General features: G+C 43.7%; 1 protein-coding gene across 1 annotated transcript in view; it reads right to left on the bottom strand.

The window, feature by feature from the left end:
- MICU2 (mitochondrial calcium uptake 2) overlaps window positions 1-23,059 on the bottom strand; it is a 1,314,791-nt gene that overhangs the window by 248,898 nt on the left and 1,042,834 nt on the right. The window contains exon 6 of the mRNA XM_085621585.1: window positions 3,860-3,942. Within this exon, the coding sequence (XP_085477711.1) occupies window positions 3,860-3,942 (83 nt within the window). The remainder of the gene's footprint in view (window positions 1-3,859; window positions 3,943-23,059) is intronic.

Below are 23,059 nucleotides of genomic sequence, written 5' to 3' on the forward strand. Positions count from 1 at the left end.
AGTAAAAATAAATGCCACAAGGACCACCAGCTCAGAATTGGACCCACTGTCTCTGGAAAAAAAGACTGGAATCCAAAGAGTGACCTGGTGCTCACAAAAGGAAGGGCCTATTTATAAAGCGAGAGATGGCCTCCACAAACACCGTAAAATCTGGGGACCATAGAGGGCACACTCTAAAGTGTTGACTAAATTAAACTGAAGAGCAGGCCAGTGTCACAGTAGATATCGGCTAAGGTCCGGCACAGTCTTATGTGGAAAACAAATGGACATTGTTAAATACGGCACGTTATGATTTAAGTCTTAAATTAATAAAAATAATTAATTAGAAAACAAAAACAGGCATTCCCAGTGCTTGTTTTCAATATCTGAATGTTATATCCTGTTAACTGAGAAGCTGGTCTCCCACTATTCCTGCCTTTGCCTCATATCAAAGATGGCAAGGGATCCTTGGACTGCTTAGTGATCGAATGGTCAGTGAAGTATGTCTATGCCAGCCACACACGTCTACTGGTCTGTCTACTCTAGACTTTCAGAAGTAGCCACAATTGCCCTTTCATCAACAGGATAACGGCATCTTGTAACTTCTCTTTTTCGATCTCCTTCTGCTGTCAAAAATCCTTCTCATCATCCGTGTGGGGATTGCAGCTGTATCCTCCACCTTTGCTTTCCATCTCTGAACTTGAAAATCTGATTAATGAGGAATTAACTGTGCACTAGCCACGCATTTGAAATGTATTTGTGACGCAATGTGAGCAATTGGGGCATTCAACACAAGATCGCAATACAAGATGAATTGACAAAGATTGCCACTGCACTTGGAAGAATGACAGACTTGTACCTGCCCTATTGACCATGAACGTCACTGAATCCCCTCACCACTTACCCATGAAGTACTTCCAGGTGAATATGAGCACTGGCGCCCTTGGTACAGATGATAGTAAAACACTCAGATGATAGATAGCACTGCTCTTCATGAGGAGTATAGTCGGGAATGACCAGTTGTGGGCTTGTTAGACAGAGCAAGGAAGGCACATTTACTGTTATTGATTATGTGTTACTATTCGTTTTGCTACCTTTCATTTTTTTAAACTGAGATGGCCTTACTAGTTGAACTATCTCCTAAGCTTTATTCTTTCAAGTGTACTGCTTTTTGAATAATTGGTCCTTGCCCCCACCTTCCTGTCAGCACCAACATAAGAGCAAGGCTCAGGGAAGTTTTAAGGCATGGGGCAAAAGCGTTCTTGCCCAGGACCCCACCTATTTAGGGAGACCAGACACTTGCTATTTACTCGAGCTGTGCTGAATCTGTTTTTGAATGTAGGTTGAAAAGCTGCTCCCTGTGCTCGGCAAGTTCTCGGTTTGTAAGTGTACTTTGCACGAATGTTCCCCCCTACCAATCTGCAATAGGTCAAGAAGTAAAGATATGATCATTCACTATAACAAGTTTACTTTCGTGAGCATTTTTCATAAAAGTGTAGTGTCCAACAAGCACCTTACGCTAAAAGTGCCTAATCCCACCTATACATAATAAAAATTGACTTGAAAAGTATCAGACGTTAATTAATTTTTCTTTTACATGTATGTTTTGGGACTTTTGGCATCAGCACCATTGTATTGGGACACCAACTGCTTTAAAAGATCCCCAGCCGGAGTGATGCTACAGAATCCAGTTGAGACAATTGTTTGTAGCTTCTGCTTCTCAAGAGGCCAGATGTCCTCCTGTATTAGTAGCCTGAAAGATAGGCCTGGGCCTGTAAGGTCTTTCTAACTTGAGGGAAATCTTTGTCGTCACACATCTGAGCCTGTAAGATATATTTAACCTGAGTAACTGCTCATCTGTCAGAGGTGCCCGTAGTATGTGTGAAACCTACTTCTTTTGTCTGAAACCTTAGCCTGTACCATCTCTGAGGGCTAGCTTTGCTGTTCAAATCGTTTGCCTACAAAACCTGTGTAACGTGAGGGATAGGTCTGCTGTCACAGGCTCAAGACTTGTGAAATCTTCGGAACAAAAGTCCCAGCTCTATTTCCTGAGCCCATAAGATCTTAGAGAAACTACTGCCTCAGTTTAAGCAATGTGTACCCTGGGCCATAGACTTCCTGTGTGAAGCCTGCACCTGTTTTAGGATCTGCTGCAACCTGTAGATTGCTCTGTAGTATGAGGTTTTAACAAATGGGACTTGGACAAAGAATAGGTTGATGGGTTACACCTCATGACAAATTAAACGAACAGCAGATCATCCTGACCATCTTTTACGGCCCTAACTTCACTGACAAACATGACGTTAGTTTTGGCAACATGCAGGATTCCTAACATAGAAGAAGACTTCAACACAGTACTGACTGGTATAGAATGAGGATCTCCCTACACTGAAAGCAAGCGTGAGAGACACTTGCTGGTGGCTCTTGTGGCTTATTAAGCTCCAGTACAGGAAGCAGAGATTATAGCAGATCTAACGGCCTTCCTTCCCTGGCAGTAAATCTCCTGGCACAGATGGCAAAGAATGAGACAAGCACTTTGTGATGGTTGATACCTCACCTGGGGCTACTGTGCAGCATTTTTCAAGGCACTTCTGACAGACTCAGTAGTTTTCTCCCAAAAGGACACGAACAGTATGCTCTGTGGATCTCAGGACTCAATTATAAATTTGAAGTTATTGTCAACGTGGCTAATGAAAGTTATTCATCAACCGGCACGAAAAAACAGGCTGGCTTTATAAAAGGCAGCCAACTACTGGCTAATAGGCACTTATTGGTAGATGCCAACGAATAAACCACAACAAATCAATTAAGAGTTTCACAGACACAACAGACGCCGAATTCACTTATTCAACATACACTAATGAAACTCAGGGACTACAGGAGCTGAAGTCTAGGGTTATATTTTCTCTGGCTCGGTTTTGTAAGCTTCAATTAATAGCACAAAGGAACTTTCAAGGAATGAATGGACACTTAGTACAGAATCATTTTATGTGTTCATTACATTATAGCTATGAGCTTCTGTGGATGATCAAATGGTTTAATAGGTATGGCTGTACTAGATATGCTTCAGTGAGAGGGCGTTAGGAGCAGAGGTCGACTGTCTGAAACTACAAGCTTGTAGGGAGTGTGTGTTCTCAAATTTCAAAAATGATTGGATGTGCGATAGGCCCTCCATAGCAATGCTCCTAGCTAGCAAATTAGAACATCTAGACTTCCCTTGACGTGGTCTGCTTGTAGTTGTTCTGTGACCACACCGGTGCTGTCTTGTAGAAACTGAAGAGGTGAACAGGGGCCGCACAGGAAGGAGTGGAGGGAGCTACGACTAAATCGGTATACTCATATACTTTGCCACAGCGCAGTAAGGAAATGAAAGGGGCGGGGAGGGAGGATTCGTGGGATCAGATACAGAAATACCCAACAGGATCAAATGGATTAAAAGTTCATTTAAATCAATGGTATTTTGCTAACACACACTCTTTTAGATGTCGGGATGTCTAAGGAATACAAGATGGGTGGTACCTATATTGCACAGAAGGGTTCACTTGAGTTTTGAGTTTGGATGTTTTACTATGTATATATCAGTTTATGTATCACAGTCGACCCAACAAAAAGCAATGTACAATAATGGACAGATTACACTTCATTGAACTCAAAAGAGGTCATTCAATTCCTACTGTTTCGAGCTTAGAGAAAGAATTTTAATTGGAAACATGGATTTGTGAAAGCATGGGGGAAACTCAGAACTACACTCAGTTCCCCAGGAAAATCCTAAAAATCCTAAAATATCCGATTACTGTTAGACACATTAGTAAAATGGACACCAACGTGATCATAAGAATTCTTATGTATGAAGTGACGCGAAAAGGAAATGACCTCTTACCTTAAAGAACTCCTTCTTTTCAACCTGTTCATTGTCATCTGTGTCCAGCATTTTGAATGCAATATTGAATCCAGTCTGAGGCCCTGAAAAACAAACCGCCATCATGAGCACAATTAAAAGATATTCGTCTTTGGCTGCCGTTGACCAATATATATAGATGAGAAGTAAAAGTTGATAGATTGTCTGCAGAATGGTAAGAGACAAGGTCATTTTTAGGTCTCGCCTAGGCAGCGCTTGCGCTGTCTCTTCGCGACATCCTGTATTTAGGATATGTGGATGAGGCTCCACTTACTTCCCACCCATCTTTTTAAATGGCTCCTGTCCCTGTCCTTTGTAAATGGTGGATTTTCATTGGTCGTTAGCCTTTGGAGTCTCTCCTTAGTACCGCCTTGTCTCTTCTTGTAACATTCCATGAGGATATCCCCTGTTACATGTGTTGTTACGCCCTAGGTTTTAATTACAGCCTCAAGGCACTACTTTCTTAAAGGCCTTCAGACAGGACACTCACTTAGTCCTAAACTAGATTGGCAGTGATTACTTAACTCGCTAGCACATCTCCCATATATATTAGACCTTCTATACATTTCCCTTCATCAGCTCCACATAGAGTACAACCTAATCTGGAATTAATATAATAATTATTTTGTCACATTTCAAAGCTACAAATTGTATACAAGGACATAGCTATTTGAATGTACTCGTGGTACTGTCTTGCATGCAATGCATTAAGGGTAGGGTAGATTTACCATATCTTTAAAGTTTATGATGCTCACTAGGGACCTCTAAGCGCAGCTAGTGCACCTAGACAAACTGTGCTGGTGCCTTGCTCACTAGGGACATCTAGGAGCAGCTTGCTGTACAGCACCTAACACATCTAATTTATATTAGACCTTCTATAAATTTCGCTTCATCAGCTCCACAGAGTACAACCTAATCTGGAATTAATATAATAATTATTTTGTCACATTTCAAAGCGACTAATTGTATTTGAACTTTGTACTTATAGTCGTTGCTTATGAGAAGCAAGGCTGGCAGTAACTGCGCCTCTTTTACTGCCAGCCTTGCTGTTTATAAGTAAGGACTATAAGCACAAAGTGCGTGTTTAGGCACCGCTTGCATGTTTTCTAAACACATGAATAAAAGACATTGTCATTTACAATGGCAATAGCTCAATTTCTCGAAATGCGAGACCTACTGCATTGCAAATGCTTGTTTAGTCCAGGCATCCGTGCAGTAAAAGTTGATAGATTGTCTGCAGAATGGTAAGAGACAAGGTCATTTTTAGGTCTCGCCTAGGCAGCGCTTGCGCTGTCTCTTCGCGACATCCTGTATTTAGGATATGTGGATGAGGCTCCACTTACTTCCCACCCATCTTTTTAAATGGCTCCTGTCCCTGTCCTTTGTAAATGGTGGATTTTCATTGGTCGTTAGCCTTTGGAGTCTCTCCTTAGTACCGCCTTGTCTCTTCTTGTAACATTCCATGAGGATATCCCCTGTTACATGTGTTGTTACGCCCTAGGTTTTAATTACAGCCTCAAGGCACTACTTTCTTAAAGGCCTTCAGACAGGACACTCACTTAGTCCTAAACTAGATTGGCAGTGATTACTTAACTCGCTAGCACATCTCCCATATATATTAGACCTTCTATACATTTCCCTTCATCAGCTCCACATAGAGTACAACCTAATCTGGAATTAATATAATAATTATTTTGTCACATTTCAAAGCTACAAATTGTATACAAGGACATAGCTATTTGAATGTACTCGTGGTACTGTCTTGCATGCAATGCATTAAGGGTAGGGTAGATTTACCATATCTTTAAAGTTTATGATGCTCACTAGGGACCTCTAAGCGCAGCTAGTGCACCTAGACAAACTGTGCTGGTGCCTTGCTCACTAGGGACATCTAGGAGCAGCTTGCTGTACAGCACCTAACACATCTAATTTATATTAGACCTTCTATAAATTTCGCTTCATCAGCTCCACAGAGTACAACCTAATCTGGAATTAATATAATAATTATTTTGTCACATTTCAAAGCGACTAATTGTATTTGAACTTTGTACTTATAGTCGTTGCTTATGAGAAGCAAGGCTGGCAGTAACTGCGCCTCTTTTACTGCCAGCCTTGCTGTTTATAAGTAAGGACTATAAGCACAAAGTGCGTGTTTAGGCACCGCTTGCATGTTTTCTAAACACATGAATAAAAGACATTGTCATTTACAATGGCAATAGCTCAATTTCTCGAAATGCGAGACCTACTGCATTGCAAATGCTTGTTTAGTCCAGGCATCCGTGCAGACAAATAATGTATAAACGTGATGTATGGATGATGTTCTAAGCACAGGCATGCATTTTCAGGTTTATAAGCCATTTATTGAGGTAGGTAGGACAATAAAGGTACTTATGTAATCTATCTCTAATTACTGAAATATTCAGGTAACCATTAACAGTCCATCTGGTAGACCCCCATTTCTTTGAAGCAAACTGTAGTGCTCTGTAAATTAGGTTACTAAGAATCTTTAGTGGAGGTTTCTGCCTCAACACACACAAATTGCTGAAAGAGATATGTTAGTAGGATATGAGGGGACTGATAAGTCCTGGAGATTTCCCTGTGATACCACCCGAGACTTTGCGACCTGACTCAATTATATGATAGGTTTCCATGGCAGGGATAGAATATGCAGGAGAACGACTACTTACTTTTGAAGAGCTCCCTTTGGAATATAAACTGCACATAGTATTATTTATGGCCCACAATGCCATAACGAGACTAATAAGGCAATTAGGGGCATCAGAAGATGGAGAGCCTGAGACATTGACATTGCTCACCATATTGTTGACACATGGGGATGGAAAACAAGCGGTGATGGTGCTGGTTTCGGAACTATCACCCGTGTTTTACGCAGATATATCCAAGCTGCAGAGGAGTTGAGAGACGAAGCATGGTAAGGACCTAACAGAAAACCAGTAAAAACAAGCATTAACAATGCAATGGTCTCGGCATTGGTAAAGTTAGAGCTATTGGCATTGCTCATGACATTATTTTTGTTTATGTTTTTGTTTTTAAAACATGTAAAGAAACGGCATTGTCATGAGCAATGCCAATAGCTCTAACTTAACCAATGCCGAGACCAAACAAAACAACTCAATAGTCCACTCGTATAGGGTCGTTTTGCCCATCCTTAATATGGCTACGCGACGCGACATGCAAAGATGCAGATGAACATGCGCGTAGAAAACTCAATGTGAACTTTGCCTGTACCTGCCCCAAAAAACGGGCACATTATAGCAAGAACGACAGCCATCTTGTAAGCCTCGTCCAGAGAGGCCGGGCAATCAAAAGCACTTTGACGAGAAACGAGTGTGAATCTGAGAGGCATGTCGCAAATAATTTTTAAACACTCCATGTCTAACTTTGATCATCCTCACGAGTGTTAATCATTTCACAATTTTTAAAGAATATAAATACAAAAAATGTTCGTTTGGCCTGGTAGAATGCCATATGTTTGGAGCACTTCCAACTTGTAATTCAAGATGCTGTAATTGATGGGAGAGTCATTAAGAAACACGTCACTATCCCAAGATGGTAGGCCCCGTTACATTGAAAGGACTGCGTGACACAAAAACTGTCCTTTTGTTTCTATGGCCATGGAAACGAGATTTATTCCTGTCAGGATTTGCTTTTAGCGTGTTAGCAGCCGTCGTCAGTTGGCTCGGTATCTCCGTCTCTTTCCACTGGTACTTCGGACGCTTCGTACTTTCGGTTGCTGAACCTCGATTGGGAAACGACCGTTGAGTTCTCGCGAGGCAGCCAGTTCTCGCGGGAACTCGCGCACTCTCCTCAGTGTGCAACCCCGCATGTGGGCGTCGTTTGTAACCAGGAGGAATCACGGGGAGGTGTCTATGTTTTCAGAAAAGGGCCACCATCTCAGTCTGTGCTGTCTGTTTTCCGGTGCCTTAGGAGCCGGTGGCGGGCGAGATCTACTTCCGGTAGGGATGGCGGAGGAAGGCAATAGGCTGCCGGGCGAGCTGGGCCTAAACAGCAAGACCGGAGACACCACGCAGGAGCCAGCGTGGGAGTACGAAGGAGATCAGGTGAGGGAGCAACGCCGGGACACCACCGCCTTTTTCCGAGGCACAGCAGAAAATGCCTCGGAGAAACGCCACGTCCTTTTCGGATTTGGGGGCGTGTTTTGCTGTTGTCTCCTCCCTGAGACTTCTCGCAAAAAACACGCCCCCCGATCCGAAAAGGACGGGGCTTCAACGGAGTGACTGGACCTCTTCTCCAGTGGCTGGCCAGCATTTAAGAGGCCAGCCAATGGAGAACAGGAGAGAAGAGGGGCGGGTGCAAGCCCCTCTTCTCAAAGTCACTCAAACTCATTAAATCTCGGAGCGAGACTGCGCAAGCGCAGCCTTTCGCAGCCGAGACCGAAAAAGCATGCAAGTATGGCACTGCCAAACCAGGAAAAATTTGATACAACACAACCTTGTGTTACTTACACATAAACAATGTTTAATCACTCAAAAAGATAAGCACTTTCAAAAACAGACACATGGAAAAATCTAATTATCTCCCCAAAAAGGCAGACAGTTGGGTGGAATGTACACCTCATCAAGCTAAAGGAAGAGGTGGTCTGGGTGACATAAGGAGTGAAAGCTCAGAGAATGGGAGACTGCAAACGAAAGAATAAGGAGGAGAAAGGAAAAGGAGGGTAAATACCCAGACAAAATGGTTAAGAAGAGACATAACAAATACTATTAGAAAACTGATCATTTCATAAAACCTACTGTTTTAAACTAGAAAATAGAGGTAATCCTGAAAAGTCACATGTAAGACCAAAACACTTGCTGGGTTGCTGTCAATCCACTGGTCTGTATATATTCTGGGTTGGTCAACTTTTCGGGTCTAGAGACCCAACAAAAGAGCACCTAAAAGTGATAATATTCTGCCTTGTGAGAAAATAAAGATGCAATATTCCGTAAACAGACAATCCGTAACAAAGGACAATGGCAAGGTTAGAGAGTGGTTTGATAAAAATAGTAGGACATCTGACCAACTGTGCATTTCTATAAATTAAACGTAAATTCACCCAAAACATTTTTGAGGTACAGGAGTTTTTGCACAACACAAGTAACTATAAATGTGCACTCTCAAAAATTGGAAAATCATTTAGTTTTGATTTCTGTACCTCTTTGAAAGAAATATGGACACGGGGCCCCAAAATCATACTTGATTTTCAAAATACTGAAACATGCACTACAGGGCTGCGACCCCAAGGGCGCAAAGCAACTTTACTTTCTATAACATGCTGTTGATAAGCCACATCTAGTGCTTAGAAAGCCCGTGCACGGTAAGAGGTACATGCTTTTTAGAGTTGCATTAATTTTAACATTCATCCTTGCAATTGCGTTTTGGACATATCACATTGGTAATAGTTAACACACGAAAAAGAAGATGACTTCTAGCATCTCAAAGGAACATATCAGGGACGTCCATACACAAGAACGAAACTAACTTCATTAAGAAATCCAAACCATAAAGTTGAAGGATAGTAGAAAAATATGCGGCTACAAAACGCATGCGCGAAATTACCGAATTGATGCACAAAAATCCATGCACTGATGTGATGTGTAATCTTCGTAAAAAACGGGAGTCAAAATGGCCATCTATTTACAAGACGGTTTGTTTAAAACTAAATTCGGCATACTCTGTTTTTTTTCCCATTAACAAATTGGTGTGTGACCACAGCATCTAGAGCTACCCAACTGTTGGTGTTAAAACTTTCACGCAAAAACATTTGAAGGTGTACCAATGGAACATATGTTTCCAAGCGATCTGGTAACTAGCCTTTCAAACAAATGACAAAATGTAGCATGGCAGGTGGCTTTCTACGTAATGGGCGGGGTAAAAAAATTAGACTAACAATCAACAAACATGTAGTTTGTCATCGGATTCTAGATATACCAGTTGACAGCGCACAAAAACACAAAGGCACATGAACATGAAACCATACATATAAGAGCAGTTTAAAACAATATTAGTGATGGGTAAAGCGTTAATCATATTTAGTTGTAAATGTTGTCAATGCAGTTTGCTCCTATGAACTTAGTCGCATGATATAATAAGTAGAAAGTGCATCGACAAATAGGAAGAATGATTACGATAAGTCAACACAAATAGTGATATAAGGAACCGTCTATTAAATGTGTGCTTGCTTTTCAGAGCCCTTTTCAGCTCTAAAACAAAAACCATAATCCAAACATTTTTGAATAAGGGTTTGAACACCTGTTATTTAATAGAACTTAAATTAGGCCGCCACTAGGAAAACGATTAAGATTATTTGTCTCACCCTCTAGAACCGCTGGACATGCGTCAAACTGTGCTTCTTTGCCTGTCATAGAAGAGGACCCAGATTCTCAAAGACGTTCCCCACCAGTCAGATTTCCCATGCAGGGTTCAAGGGATATACTTGGGTGCCGTCCCTTCAAACACCATGCACTCTCTCACGTTTGTTTTCCGAATAAAGGATGGGCAAGGTAGTACAATATAATGTCGCTGCCAATACATAAAGGTGAAAAGAGCAAGGTACAAAACCGTACCCCAAACATCACCTCTGAAGGAAAGAGACAACCACCTTTGTGTGACCAGCGACTGGCTTTTGAAGGAAACTACAATTTTAAAATAATGGGTAGACACCTACCGATTTATGGTGGAAGAGGCCTTCCCCGGTGGGCAAAAGAAAGGTTCCACATAGAGGAAGATGGAATAACAGGACACCCCCACACTAAATAAGGAAGGGAATCGATCCCCCAACGGGAAATGGAAAGACTCTCTCATACCGGAGAGGCAGGGGGGGCTGCCTCGATCAAGTTAGGAAATATGCCTCCACTGCACTCCTCTTTCTATTGGAAGAGGAGGAAAATGAAAACCCAACATCTAAGGGAAGAAAAATAACTCCTCAGCAGAAGAAGGGAAGGCCCAGACTGGACAAGAACACCCCACTGGATGAGTAGAGAGGACAATCCACACTGTAGTGGGGCTAAGATCCCTGACTTGGAGACGGATTCAGTAGCTGTAAGAGAGAAGGCCGTCAACCTCCAACCGGGCAAAAGCATGCGTCACTAATGTCCAGCTCCTAACAGACGCAACCGACTGCGATCATAGGACCTGAGTGGTAGCTGTTGTCTGAGCCACTGACTCACCATCAGCTCGATAGTCTTGTCCTCGATCACAGACTCCGACTCCATCTTGTCCAGGCTGTGCTTCCTCCTTCCCAGCTTCAGACGGAAGCGCAGAGACCTCGGCGGCAGCTGGTCCCGCGGAGCTCCGCCCTGCGTGACGAGCCACTCACGTGACCAAGTAGCCGCCACCGCCCGGAAAGCTGGAGGCAGTCAGAACAGCCCTCGGTTTGCCGCATTGGTAAACAGTCGAATGCATGAGCGTGCTGAATACGGCAGACGGGTTTATGGCGGCCATCTTTGAATGGGAGTATGTTGGATTTTGTGAGATAGTAATTCTGTTTAGAGATGACTTAATGGAGCCAGGTGCCTGCTTACGCAGGGGGGAAACCTCCCAACTTTCGAATGCACGATGCTATTTTTTATTCATTACGAAGCATATTGAATTAAATCAAAGGAAAATGTAAGAGCGGGAGATAATGTGGTGTAATGGCCAGAGTTGCCGACTTTGTAACGGAGGAATCGGGTTCGAGTTTTAGCGTGGGCTCAAAATCCTATGATTCTGGGCAAAGCACTTAATTTTCCTACCTACAAAAATGTGTTGTGTAACGGAGCTCTTGTAACGAGCTCAAATACTTTCGGGTTGAGTTTGCGCTATATAACGGTAAAAACGAAAAGGAGACAAAAATACAGGGTTTTTTTTGCAAATCCCGAAGTCTTATAAGGCCTCACGGGGAGGTGTCTATGTTTTCAGAAAAGGGCCACCATCTCAGTCTGTGCTGTCTGTTTTCCGGTGCCTTAGGAGCCGGTGGCGGGCGAGATCTACTTCCGGTAAGGATGGCGGAGGAAGGCAATAGGCTGCCGGGCGAGCTGGGCCTAAACAGCAAGACCGGAGACACCACGCAGGAGCCAGCGTGGGAGTACGAAGGAGATCAGGTGAGGGAGCAACGCCGGGACACCACCGCCTTTCTCCGAGGCACAGCAGAAAATGCCTCGGAGAAAGGGAGTGTCCTTTTCGGATTGGGGGCGTGTTTTGCTGTTGTCTCCTCCCTGAGACTTCTCGCAAAAAACACGCCCCCCGATCCGAAAAGGACGGGGCAGGATTAGAGTGAGGGGACCTCTTCTCCAATGGCTGGCCAGCATTTACTAGGCCAGCCAATGGAGAACAGGGAAGAAGAGGGGCGGGTTCAAGCCCCTCTTCACCCAAGTCATTATGTCTCGCGAGCGAGACTGCGCAAGCGCAGCCATCGCTAGCCGAGACCTAAAAAGGTATCACAGCTTACAGCTTTGGGGAGGGCATGCACTGATTTTTCTGGAAGCATGCAACTTCTGCCCAATCAAAACATGTACTACGACCCCGACCCCGACGTGGGCCGAGCCAATGCCCCTCTCTTGGTAGTTATCTCAGTCAGGCGACAGCTGCTTGTCAAGCCAGACCATAAAAATAAAAGCGGCTAATAACCACCAAAAGGGGTTGAGAAGTATCTTGTAGGGTTCTATTGTGTTTTTGGAAGAGAAATATTTACAGTAATGGCAGGGCTTTAAGTGGGATGAAAAAACGGGGTGGGGAGGGGGGTGTCTCCCAAAGGGGCGTGACCAACATAATTAAGGGCGTCGCTTATACACTTTAAACTAGAAATCTGTGCTGCTTAGCAACTGGTATTTTGCTGCTTGTCATTGCATGCAGATCTACAAGACAACAAGTAACATTACACCTACAACAAACAGTATTGTTGACTTTGTTAATGGTTGTTGATTGCATAAGATAAATAAGCAACAAATATGGCTTCGTTGTATATACCATTGAAAATTGTTTATTTCTTGTGGGCGAAGTTGCGGCGTAAGAATAGAGTTGCCGACCTTGGAGCTGGCGTGATTCTGGACAATCCCCGTGCCTACTAAAAATAACATGATCGTTGTCTTTGTGCAATTTAACGGGTGCTAATGTAAGACGCTCCAATATATTCGGGTAAAGTTCACGCAGTATAGAATTAAAAAAAAAGTTATATTAAAAACCGTTAAAAAATGTTTCCCACCCCGAGGGTGAGGGCATAAAGTAAACGGGGAGCTCTTAGCAACTGCTTTTTAAAACAGCACCGGCAGGACCCAGCCCACTTAAAGGCCCCTGTAACAGTGGTATACATACGCATTAGCGGTGAAGGCACATGACACCGGTGACCAAGCAACAATTTCCAAATATCTGACTTCCGGATGTGGCTTCATGTGCCTACCGACCTGCCGCCGGGACTTTCCGTGCAGCATGTGCTAGACGAGACCTTGACCCAGAGCGGGGCAGGGTTTGGGGAGGGACTTGTGCAATGACAGGAGGCGGCAACAAAGAGCCAGATATCTGCTCGCGCGGGTAGAGGGAGGCTATACTGCAGATGGGTACGGAGCCCCGAGACCAGAGTGAGGCGGAGGATGGCAGCGCAGCACGTGAGTGCTTCCGCGTTCCACGCTGCCTGTTTAAGGGGGCGTGCAGTGTGCTCATCAGCCCCGTGCGTGTAAAGCTGCCTGTGAAGGAGCGTAGCACATGGCCGTAAAGCTTAGCTAGCAGCACACCAGTGTTGCTGTATTGTGTGCCCTTTGTTGTTACTAGAGCCCGGGGGGAGGGGGTGCGGGGTTAGTGGTAGTCACGTGCAGCAGGCGGGAGGCAGCTTGTGACGTGAGACGGGCACTCCTGGCTATGGCGTAACGGAGGAGGCGGGAGGGCGCCTCAGTGTAAACACGCTCTCTGCTCCCGTTTCCAGCTCATCGGGACACAGTGCTGTTCCGTGATCCACCACTGCCCTCGTAAGAAAGCTTCCTGCGTGGCTGGGCGAGGACGACCATGTTCTGCTCATAATAGCAGGCTTCCCAGTCGTGCTGAGCATACGCGACCCTCGTAGCTGTCATCTTCCTCTTGACAGCATTACAATAAGCAGGTTTATTTGTCCAACTAACTGTATCTGGCACGAAGGAGATCAGGTGAGGGAGCAACGCCGGGACACCACCGCCTTTCTCCGAGGCACAGCAGAAAATGCCTCGGAGAAACGCCACGTCCTTTTCGGATTTGGGGGCGTGTTTTGCTGTTGTCTCCTCCCTGAGACTTCTCGCAAAAAACACGCCCCCCGATCCGAAAAGGACGGGGCTTCAACGGAGTGACTGGACCTCTTCTCCAGTGGCTGGCCAGCATTTAAGAGGCCAGCCAATGGAGAACAGGAGAGAAGAGGGGCGGGTGCAAGCCCCTCTTCTCAAAGTCACTCAAACTCATTAAATCTCGGAGCGAGACTGCGCAAGCGCAGCCTTTCGCAGCCGAGACCTAAAAACCACTCTGGAATATACAATATCTGTTACTAGGAATCCCAGATTCCAATTTACATAACTTAATTAATGTAATTAAACCTATCTATTGCCGGCACGTATAGCAAAAATGTACTTGGGGGCGAATGATGCCTGACCCATGTGTCAAATGACATGTGCGGACTTTTTTCATATGGCATTGGAATGCTCTCACATTAGGCAATTCTTGTCTGAAATTATAGCACTCATCAAAGAGGTTTAGGGAAAGGAGGTGCCGCTCAATACCGGGTCTCGTTTTTTGTGGCATATGGTGCATACCAAGTCAACGAAGAAGCTCTGTAGCGCAGCTGAGTTAGCCCTGGTCCTGGAAAGATACAATATTTTCATGAGCTGGAAAACTTTGCTAGAAAAACAGACATTTGAGGTAGGCAGATTCAGAGTTTCACTGGTGTTGTAGGGTGCTCTATATAGGAGTTACTCACCTTCTAAAGAAAAAGTTACTTACCTTTGGTAAATCACTATCTGGTAGAGACATAGTCCACAGCAGATTCCTTAACTTTTGAATTCTCTCCATGCGCTTGTCTGGATCCAGAATTGTTTTTAGAAGTACCTCTGCGCGTCGGGGGACGGCGCTGTACGACTCCATGATGGCGTCGACTCTGGTTGTGTCGTCAACTGAGTCATACAAGTCCTCTCTGGTGTGTAGACATCAGTTTCTTCTGTGAAAGCTTCTGTGATAAAACGCAGAGCCACTATAGAAACTGGCTGTGGAAACAGTGTGCAAAAAAAGATCAATGTATCTCTGAAACAATAATTAGAAAATGAATGGTATGTTAATACCCAGACAAGGTCTATAATGAAAGACCAAACGGTTTGTTGAAGCACATTGCTATGTTAAACACTGATCACTGGTGTATAAACCAGGGCTGTAAAAGGGAATACCTCTTACACTACAGTTTGTACGCAGTGCGGGAAGGATGGGTAGGGCGTTGAGGAACTGCGGCTAGACTATGTCTCCACCAGATAATGCGTTACTAAAGGTAAGTAACTTGTTCATCTCATAGAAACATTTAGCCACAGATTCCTTAACTTGTGAATTAAATACCATAGCTGTACCCTACCCGGAGCAGGTTCTGCAAACAAATCATACAAAAGAACCAGCCATTCAAATTAACAAGAGACCAAAAGTAACTTAGAAATTAGATGAAAAGGAGCAGGGGCTCCTTACAAAGACTGTGGCAAGGACCACAGGCAATGCAAGTAAAAACAATCCTGCAGGAACAGAAAAAAAACATGCCTCAAGTGTAGCAAGATAATACTGTGACTGGAGACAATAGTCAACAGTAGGACAGGAGTACATGACCCCCAAAGGTTGAAGTGAACCTATGGACTAGGAGAACCAGAGGCAATAGGGAATGCCCTATAAACTACTGTTCTTTATAGATAGAATGAATAAACACATTAATTGCAAAGTCAAGAAGACCAAACCAAGTACAGGGACTGATGTAAATCAAAGCCTGTCCTTAGGGGAAAAAAACATTAGAAAAAGTAACCACCACTAGGGTCACGCAACGCATAGAACCCGTAGAGATGGAAAGGTGACAATTATACAGATATGAATCGGCTATAAATATTGATCAAATATGGCCAAATCTATATAGCCTGTGCTCTACGTATATATAGATGCATACCCATAATACATATATGTATATATAAACATATACCTTCAAGGTATGACATACAGCCATAAATAAAACATACAGCAAGAGAAAAGCAAACTGCATCTCATAGTAAGATTCGCAAAAATATCATCTAAATCTTGCATTATTGTACATAGCAGAGATATATCTGAATATGCATAAACACAGATACCTATGTATATACTATATACACGTATAGATAGAATCGAACTAAAAAAAACAGTCCATTAATACGTATACAACAGAAAAGGGAGGGAGAAACAAAAAGAAAGATCGCACCCTCAATAAACAATATGGTTGACTTAGCGTCAAGGTAATGCTAGTTGACCAAAAGTATCCTGAGAGGCTGTGACTATCATAATCCTGAAAGAAACCAGCAGGAAATTGAAACCTCACCAACAGCAGCCATTTAAGACCACACTTGGCCAAGTAGGTCAAGATGAAAAACAACCCAACCTCTGGAAATCTCAAAAAGAGGTGTGTGTGTGTATATATATATATCCATAAGAACATAAGGAGCAACAGACTATAAGCTCAAAAAATTAAATTGAACACTAAAAAGGCTGAAAGACACAAAAAGAACAACTGCTGATTAGAGGAAGAAAATGTTCCCAAGGCGGTAGAGGACATTCAACCCCTAGACAGGATAAGTGTAATTACACTCACAATCCTAGCATATCAAAGTATAATGGAGGAAAACTCTGTATTTTCTTAAGGAAGAGAAAGAACAATAGAAATGAACATTCACTTAAGAAAAGAAATAAACCCCCCCAAAAAAATACAGAACATGGGCATAATAGCTAATCCCTTAGGGTTAAAATATTATGATACTGCATCCCACATAACCTTGCAAGCAGTGTTCACGTAACAACTATGTTTAAAGGAGCCTATGCAGGCAACAATACGACCCCACAAAATGGAGGTGACCATTAGTAATAGAAGTATTCGGAAGAATATAAAATAGAGAACTTGAACCTGCTATATGTAACAACTTCAAGAAAGAGGTGTACATATCAGGGGAACAATTTTCGTTGCGCAGGCAAGAAAAGCACAACGTGGCAAAGCTGGTAGAACCCCCATCATAGGGTAGCAGAACCTTTGCGAAAATCACTTAATGCAACACCAGCCCGTGCACCATCAGGTTCAAATGAAAAGTGCACCCTGCCTAAAATTAGCGAAAAGGTCTGCAAACCAATGAAGGACAAATCAAAAAATAATGCCCTAGAGGGAACCTCGATCTGGCCAGAAACAGACAGCTGAAAAGAGTTCAAAACTCCACTGAAGTGGAAACGCAGAGTAGCCGAAAAGAATAAGCATACCACAAAGGACCTAAACAAGATGTCCCTATAAGAGATACGGAAAGTTAAAAGTAATGCATACCAGCATCCCAAATTGATTCCAAAGGAGCAGGTGACATAGGTAAACTTCCTAACCAGAATAAAATATCACATACAAGCGACCTCTCGAGCATGAAGCTCCTCATCTGAGGAAAAAAGGGGAGGGAAAAACCTATGCAATAGGTATTCTTGTACAACACAACCTGTCAAAAACAGAATTGAAAGAATAATATCTGCTAACTGCAAGAACACCATATAGGGTGAAACCAACAGGCGGAATTAAAACAACAATGGCACTGCCACAACATGGACAGCCGTGTAAGAACAAAAGATCAACATTCCCCATATAAGCCTAGTTATAGGGAAAAAAATCAAAGAGGCATATAATCAGAAAGAGAGGAATTAGAACTCTGTTTCACCTCATCTGTCACGGGAACGCCATAAAGCCAAGTCAGCCTGGGCACCAAAAAGATAGGTGCCATCAAAGGGCATATCAATCAAAGCAGCTTGGACCGCTTCTGAGAAGCCAGAGGTACGTAACCAGGCACGACGATGTACTGCCACAGAGGATGCCATGGCCCAACCCAGTGAATCAGTAATATCCATGCCACATCTAAAGATCAGTTTAGTTGCCTGTTGGCCATCCCTAATCAACTGATCAAGATTGGATCGGAGGTCATCTGGAAGTGACAGCAACATAGTTTGTAATGAATCCCACAATGCTTGAGAAAAACGCCCAAGAACACAAGACGACGTGTTAATGGACGTTAAAGCAGAACTAGTAGAGGAAAAAATATGTTTTCCACACGCATCTGGTCTCCTAGAATCTTTGTCTGACTGGACATTAGGAAGAGAATCCATATTCTGTGAGGTTGAAGCAGCCTGTACCACCAAACTACGAGAAGTAGGTTGTCTGTGGAGACAAGCAGGCTCTCCAAGAACAGGCTACTGCCTGCGAGATATATCATGATCCAGAGAGTCCCCGTATCAGGCTTAGCCCAGGTACCCAACAAAATGACACACAGGGCCTCACTATATGGGAGAACAGGCTCCACCCCTGTCTGACGTTGACAGAGGATATCAATCAGGGGTTCAGTAGACTTTTCCACAGAAGGAAGAGCTAACTCTAAGACCATAGCCACTCTCCTTAATATGTCCGCAAAAGAGGAACTCACCTCAGTAGCAAGGCTAGGATGGGAAAGAAGTCTCGAAGCTAGGGAAGACTCGAACCCACTAGCCTCCCCTAGTGCAGACAGCCAATTTACCTCCATAAGAGGTGGAATAGCCTGAGATATAGGCTGCAATAGCCCGACTCCTCCGTTTCATGTCTCAAAAGATGACCCTCAGAAGTACCACCATGAGAGGGAAGCAGAAGGACAACATTCCCCACAGATGGCTCCATCGTCTCCGCACCCGGCGTCGCAAGGAGGAGAAATGGCTTTGCTCAGCGTTACTGAAACCCCTAAGGGCTGTGTACGGCACCGAAGCAGAGCCGTCCGATGCCGACAGGCACCAACCCAATGACTCAGAGGGCCCAACTGACGCCAAGGGCAAACCCACCAGTTTGGCTCCTCTCACCTCCATGGGCCCGACGACGCTCTGGGGGAAGGTGGAGACCCAAAGATAAGATGTAGAGAGTTATAGTAATCTCTCATTTGGGCCTTCGATGCCCCAGCTCCCGGGGAGACGCGAGGCAGTCTTGTGTATGGTCTCCTCAACTAATGAATGGGAGGAGCTGTGAGAGACGGAATCTCAATACGGCGAAGTCGGGGGGTGGCGCGACTTTGGGACGTCGATGGCAAGTGACCTTCACGGGAACGGCCTGGCTCCTGGAACGGCCACGTGAACGGACAGCCGAAAAGAGGAGAAGACGACTGAGGTCATCGCGAAGTCTCCAGGAACCATGTCAACCTCGCCGCCAGGAGTTTTATCCAGTGTTCCTTGAGCGCCTTCGGCTTCAGCTTCTGACAGGATCTGCAATCTTCAGAGTCGTAGTGTTCTCCCAAATGCCACATTCAAACGAAATGATGGTCCGTAGCCGACATCTGTCGTGCACAAGATCCACAAGGCTTAAAGCCTGAAGACTTGAGGAAAAAAGGCACTCTGTTCCAACTGACAAAATATTTCAAGTTAGGCCAGAAAACGGCCTGAGGAACTGCTTCTCCGGATCCAGGTTGCACCACGGAAAAGAAAAACTGATGTCCGCGCACTGGTAGGGGCTTATATGACTCCGCTGACATCATAACCGGAGTCGACGTCATCACGCAGTTGTACGTTGCCGTCCCCCAGCATGCAGAGGTACTGCTGAAAACCTTCTGGATCCAGGCTGGTGCCTGGAGAGAATTCAAAAGTTAAGGAATCTGTGGCTAGATGTCTCGATCAGATCTTGGAAACTACCCACAGAGAGATATATATATATACACACACACACACACACTATATATAGACACACACTATAGATATATATACATAGATATATATATATATATATACACACACACAGACACACACACACACACACACACAGACACACACACACACACACACACACACACACACACACACACACATTTCACCCTGGTGCTGTCTATGTATAAATTATGGTTATCTGGAAAATGACATCCTTGGTGGTGCTGTGTGCTTCTAAGCGTGAAGGAGTGCATACTGGATGAGGAGCTCTGCCGCTGTTTTGAATAGACGTTTTTACACACAAACACACACATATATATAGGGGAGGAGCGGATGTCTCCACACTTAAGGCTGAAAGCTTATAGTGATGGTATGATTCAGCTAATAACCACATATATTTGTGGTATACACTACTTTTCACTAAGACCAGCGGGCTTTGGAAAGAGCAAAAACACCAATTGGGTTCTCTGATGGGACATATTGTTAAACAAAATGCCTTTGTTTGAAGAACAGTGCAAGCATGAATTGGAGAGCAGAGGTTGTCTAACAGCAATTGTCTTTCACATTTTAAGTGGCAGGTGATTCTCACTGTTGTAATAGCACAGAGTTTGACCCAAAAGGAAACTACAAGAAAAGGAATAAAAGGCAGGGACATGAATATGTGCACAATAGTATTCAGAAGTAAACCATTAAGCTCCTGCACTACAACAAATTAAAATACTAAAGAAACCCATTCCTTGTGCATCAACATTCTGCCTTATGGATACCTCTGCATACCCCTGTTATTGCAGTTTCCTACGCGCCATTCGCGTCACGTAGTTCATTTCAGGTTGCGCATAAGGAGCTAGGCTAACCACTACCCTGAGCATTTTCCTTGTAATCACAGCCAGTGCATATTCAACCATGTGGCACTTACTGTGTGTAATCTGATACCGCAACAGAACAGTGGTTTCCAGTGAAGAGAAGCTTCTAGTAAGCACTACGAGTGACAGCCCCTACACATCAAGGGTCACTAATCCTCCAAGTCTCCTTAACACCAAACTGTTGACTGAAGATACTTTTTGATTCATCAAGTGTAGGGACTTTAGCATGAGTAAGGCTGCATTTAGCTTTATGACAGATTAAGTCCTAAAATGCCATGCCTAAAAGGTAACAACAAATAGTTAATCTAGGAAGTCAGTGGATAGGGATGCAAGTACATACAAAGTCGTAGGGCTGAGCACAACGCACTATGCATATAGCAGAAATGGAAATATCCTGGAGGCATAGATGAGAATTCCAGGGTCAATTTTTACACATCACGGCATTAGAGGTGTCTCGAAGTCTCCGAAAAATATACATACAATAAAATACATAATTTGGATTGACTTTTTAAACAATGATACACCAAGGAGCAGCCTTACCGTTACAACATGCCTTGCATTAGCTACCGCCACTAGTGCTGGTAGAGTACCACATAAAAAATAAAAAAAAATCAGCCATCATCATCTTGCACATAATAACAGACAGATGCGGGTGCCAGGGTCGAGGCCACCCCTATCTCCTGGTTTCTGTAACTGAACCTTTGTGGGCACCCACAGAGATGTTTTGGTGGCATCAGGGAGAATGAAGGAGCAAGGAGATTTGGGACATGAAGCATAGCCAGATAGCATGATTTTGACTTATTATGGCGCCCCACTTTTCCTACCTCCTTATGGCAAAATGTCTTTAGATATCGTTAGAACAATGGTCAGTGAGCCAGCAACAAAACTGAATTTAAGTACTCTTACCACGCCAGTTATATATAACCTGGACCAGAATTGTCCAAGACTGTGGTTAGGTATGGCATGAGAACAACAAATAAACAAATAAACAACAGAGGGTCCCTGAAATCTCAATGGGACGGAAGAGAGCAGGGAAAGAACCACAGGAAAAATACAAAATCTTCCCCCTAGGGTTGTACAAGTATCGGTAATGTATCCAAGATACAAATATGGCTGTCCCACAAGTAGATATCACTTTTTTTTATTTATTTATCAAAAATATAGACAAGTTAAATACAATCATTTTTGAAGAATATATTTTTTTTTTTACCAACATCAAAATACATTCATATAAATGTTAACAAAAGATGAACATGGGCCCACTAGAGAAAAGGATTTCACAAGAACATAATCAGGCAAAAAATAAAAATGACAATACAATACAAACAACCAATTCACACCAATATTTTACAATACACAGCAGAAAAACAACCAAAGCATCAACAATTAACAATACAATAAGGTAATAATAAATACGAAACAAAAACAATAAGACAAAACGCCGACGCGCGTTTCGGAACACAAAAACACAAATAGATCCTTCTTCAGGGCGTTAATCTTGTAAAGCATTCATTAATGTGGGGCCATCTGTACAAGTAGTGAGGACCACTGGATAAGTGGTACAGGAGCTCACTGGGAGCACATATATCGTTACAAATAGCCAAAGCTTGAGGATAAGATGGGAATTCCCGCCCTAGGCATCACCTAAAATCCATGGCTGGCAGTTAAATGCCCATCATATGTAGATGGAGAAGGTAGAGGTCTGGAGAAACTCAATGGGTCTGGTAGCAGAAAAAACCTCTCTAAAAATCCAATACAAGCATAGAGATACTAGGCAGGCACAAACATGGAGATAATAAAGGCAGGGAGACGGATGGTCTCTGCCCGGTGTCGATGGAAAGGGAATTAACAACAATGCAAGGAAGAAACTCACGGGCACGGAGGGCCTCGCTCCAACTAATCTGGATAAATGGTCCCTCGCTGCGGAAACGTGTAAAAACAGCACCAGTCCCCAGACGGAATGGTATGGCATGAGAACAGGGTAGGACTCCTGACCTTTGGCTCGAGGCTCACTTCGTTAGCCAACTGGTTAAATTGAGGCTGCTTGAGTTTATGTCTGTCGGAAGATCAGTCAGGCACACTCTATCTTGTAAACAGATGTGATGTTTAAGAACGGGTAATGGTATTCAAAATACATTGTCCTCAAACTTTACTTTATGTTGTGATGGGAATGTCCCCTGCATTGTATACTGTTGTGTTCCCCTGCCCGAGTGCCCGACTGGGAGTTTCTGGTACCCCGTTTTGTTTATTTTGGGCCTAGCCTGGCATTAATCTAGTGTGTGTGCAGATGACTAAGCCTTGTCCCTTGATATGAGTGAGGCCCTTGACATGTCCTGTGACCTGGAGGGGTGCAACAAGAGTACACTCATTGTATAGACAGTAGTCTACTGTCCTAGGCATGGGTTTACTACACAGAGCAGTCAGT

This window comes from Triturus cristatus, chromosome 8 (genome assembly GCF_964204655.1).
Source record: "Triturus cristatus chromosome 8, aTriCri1.1, whole genome shotgun sequence".
NCBI lineage: Eukaryota > Metazoa > Chordata > Amphibia > Caudata > Salamandridae > Triturus > Triturus cristatus.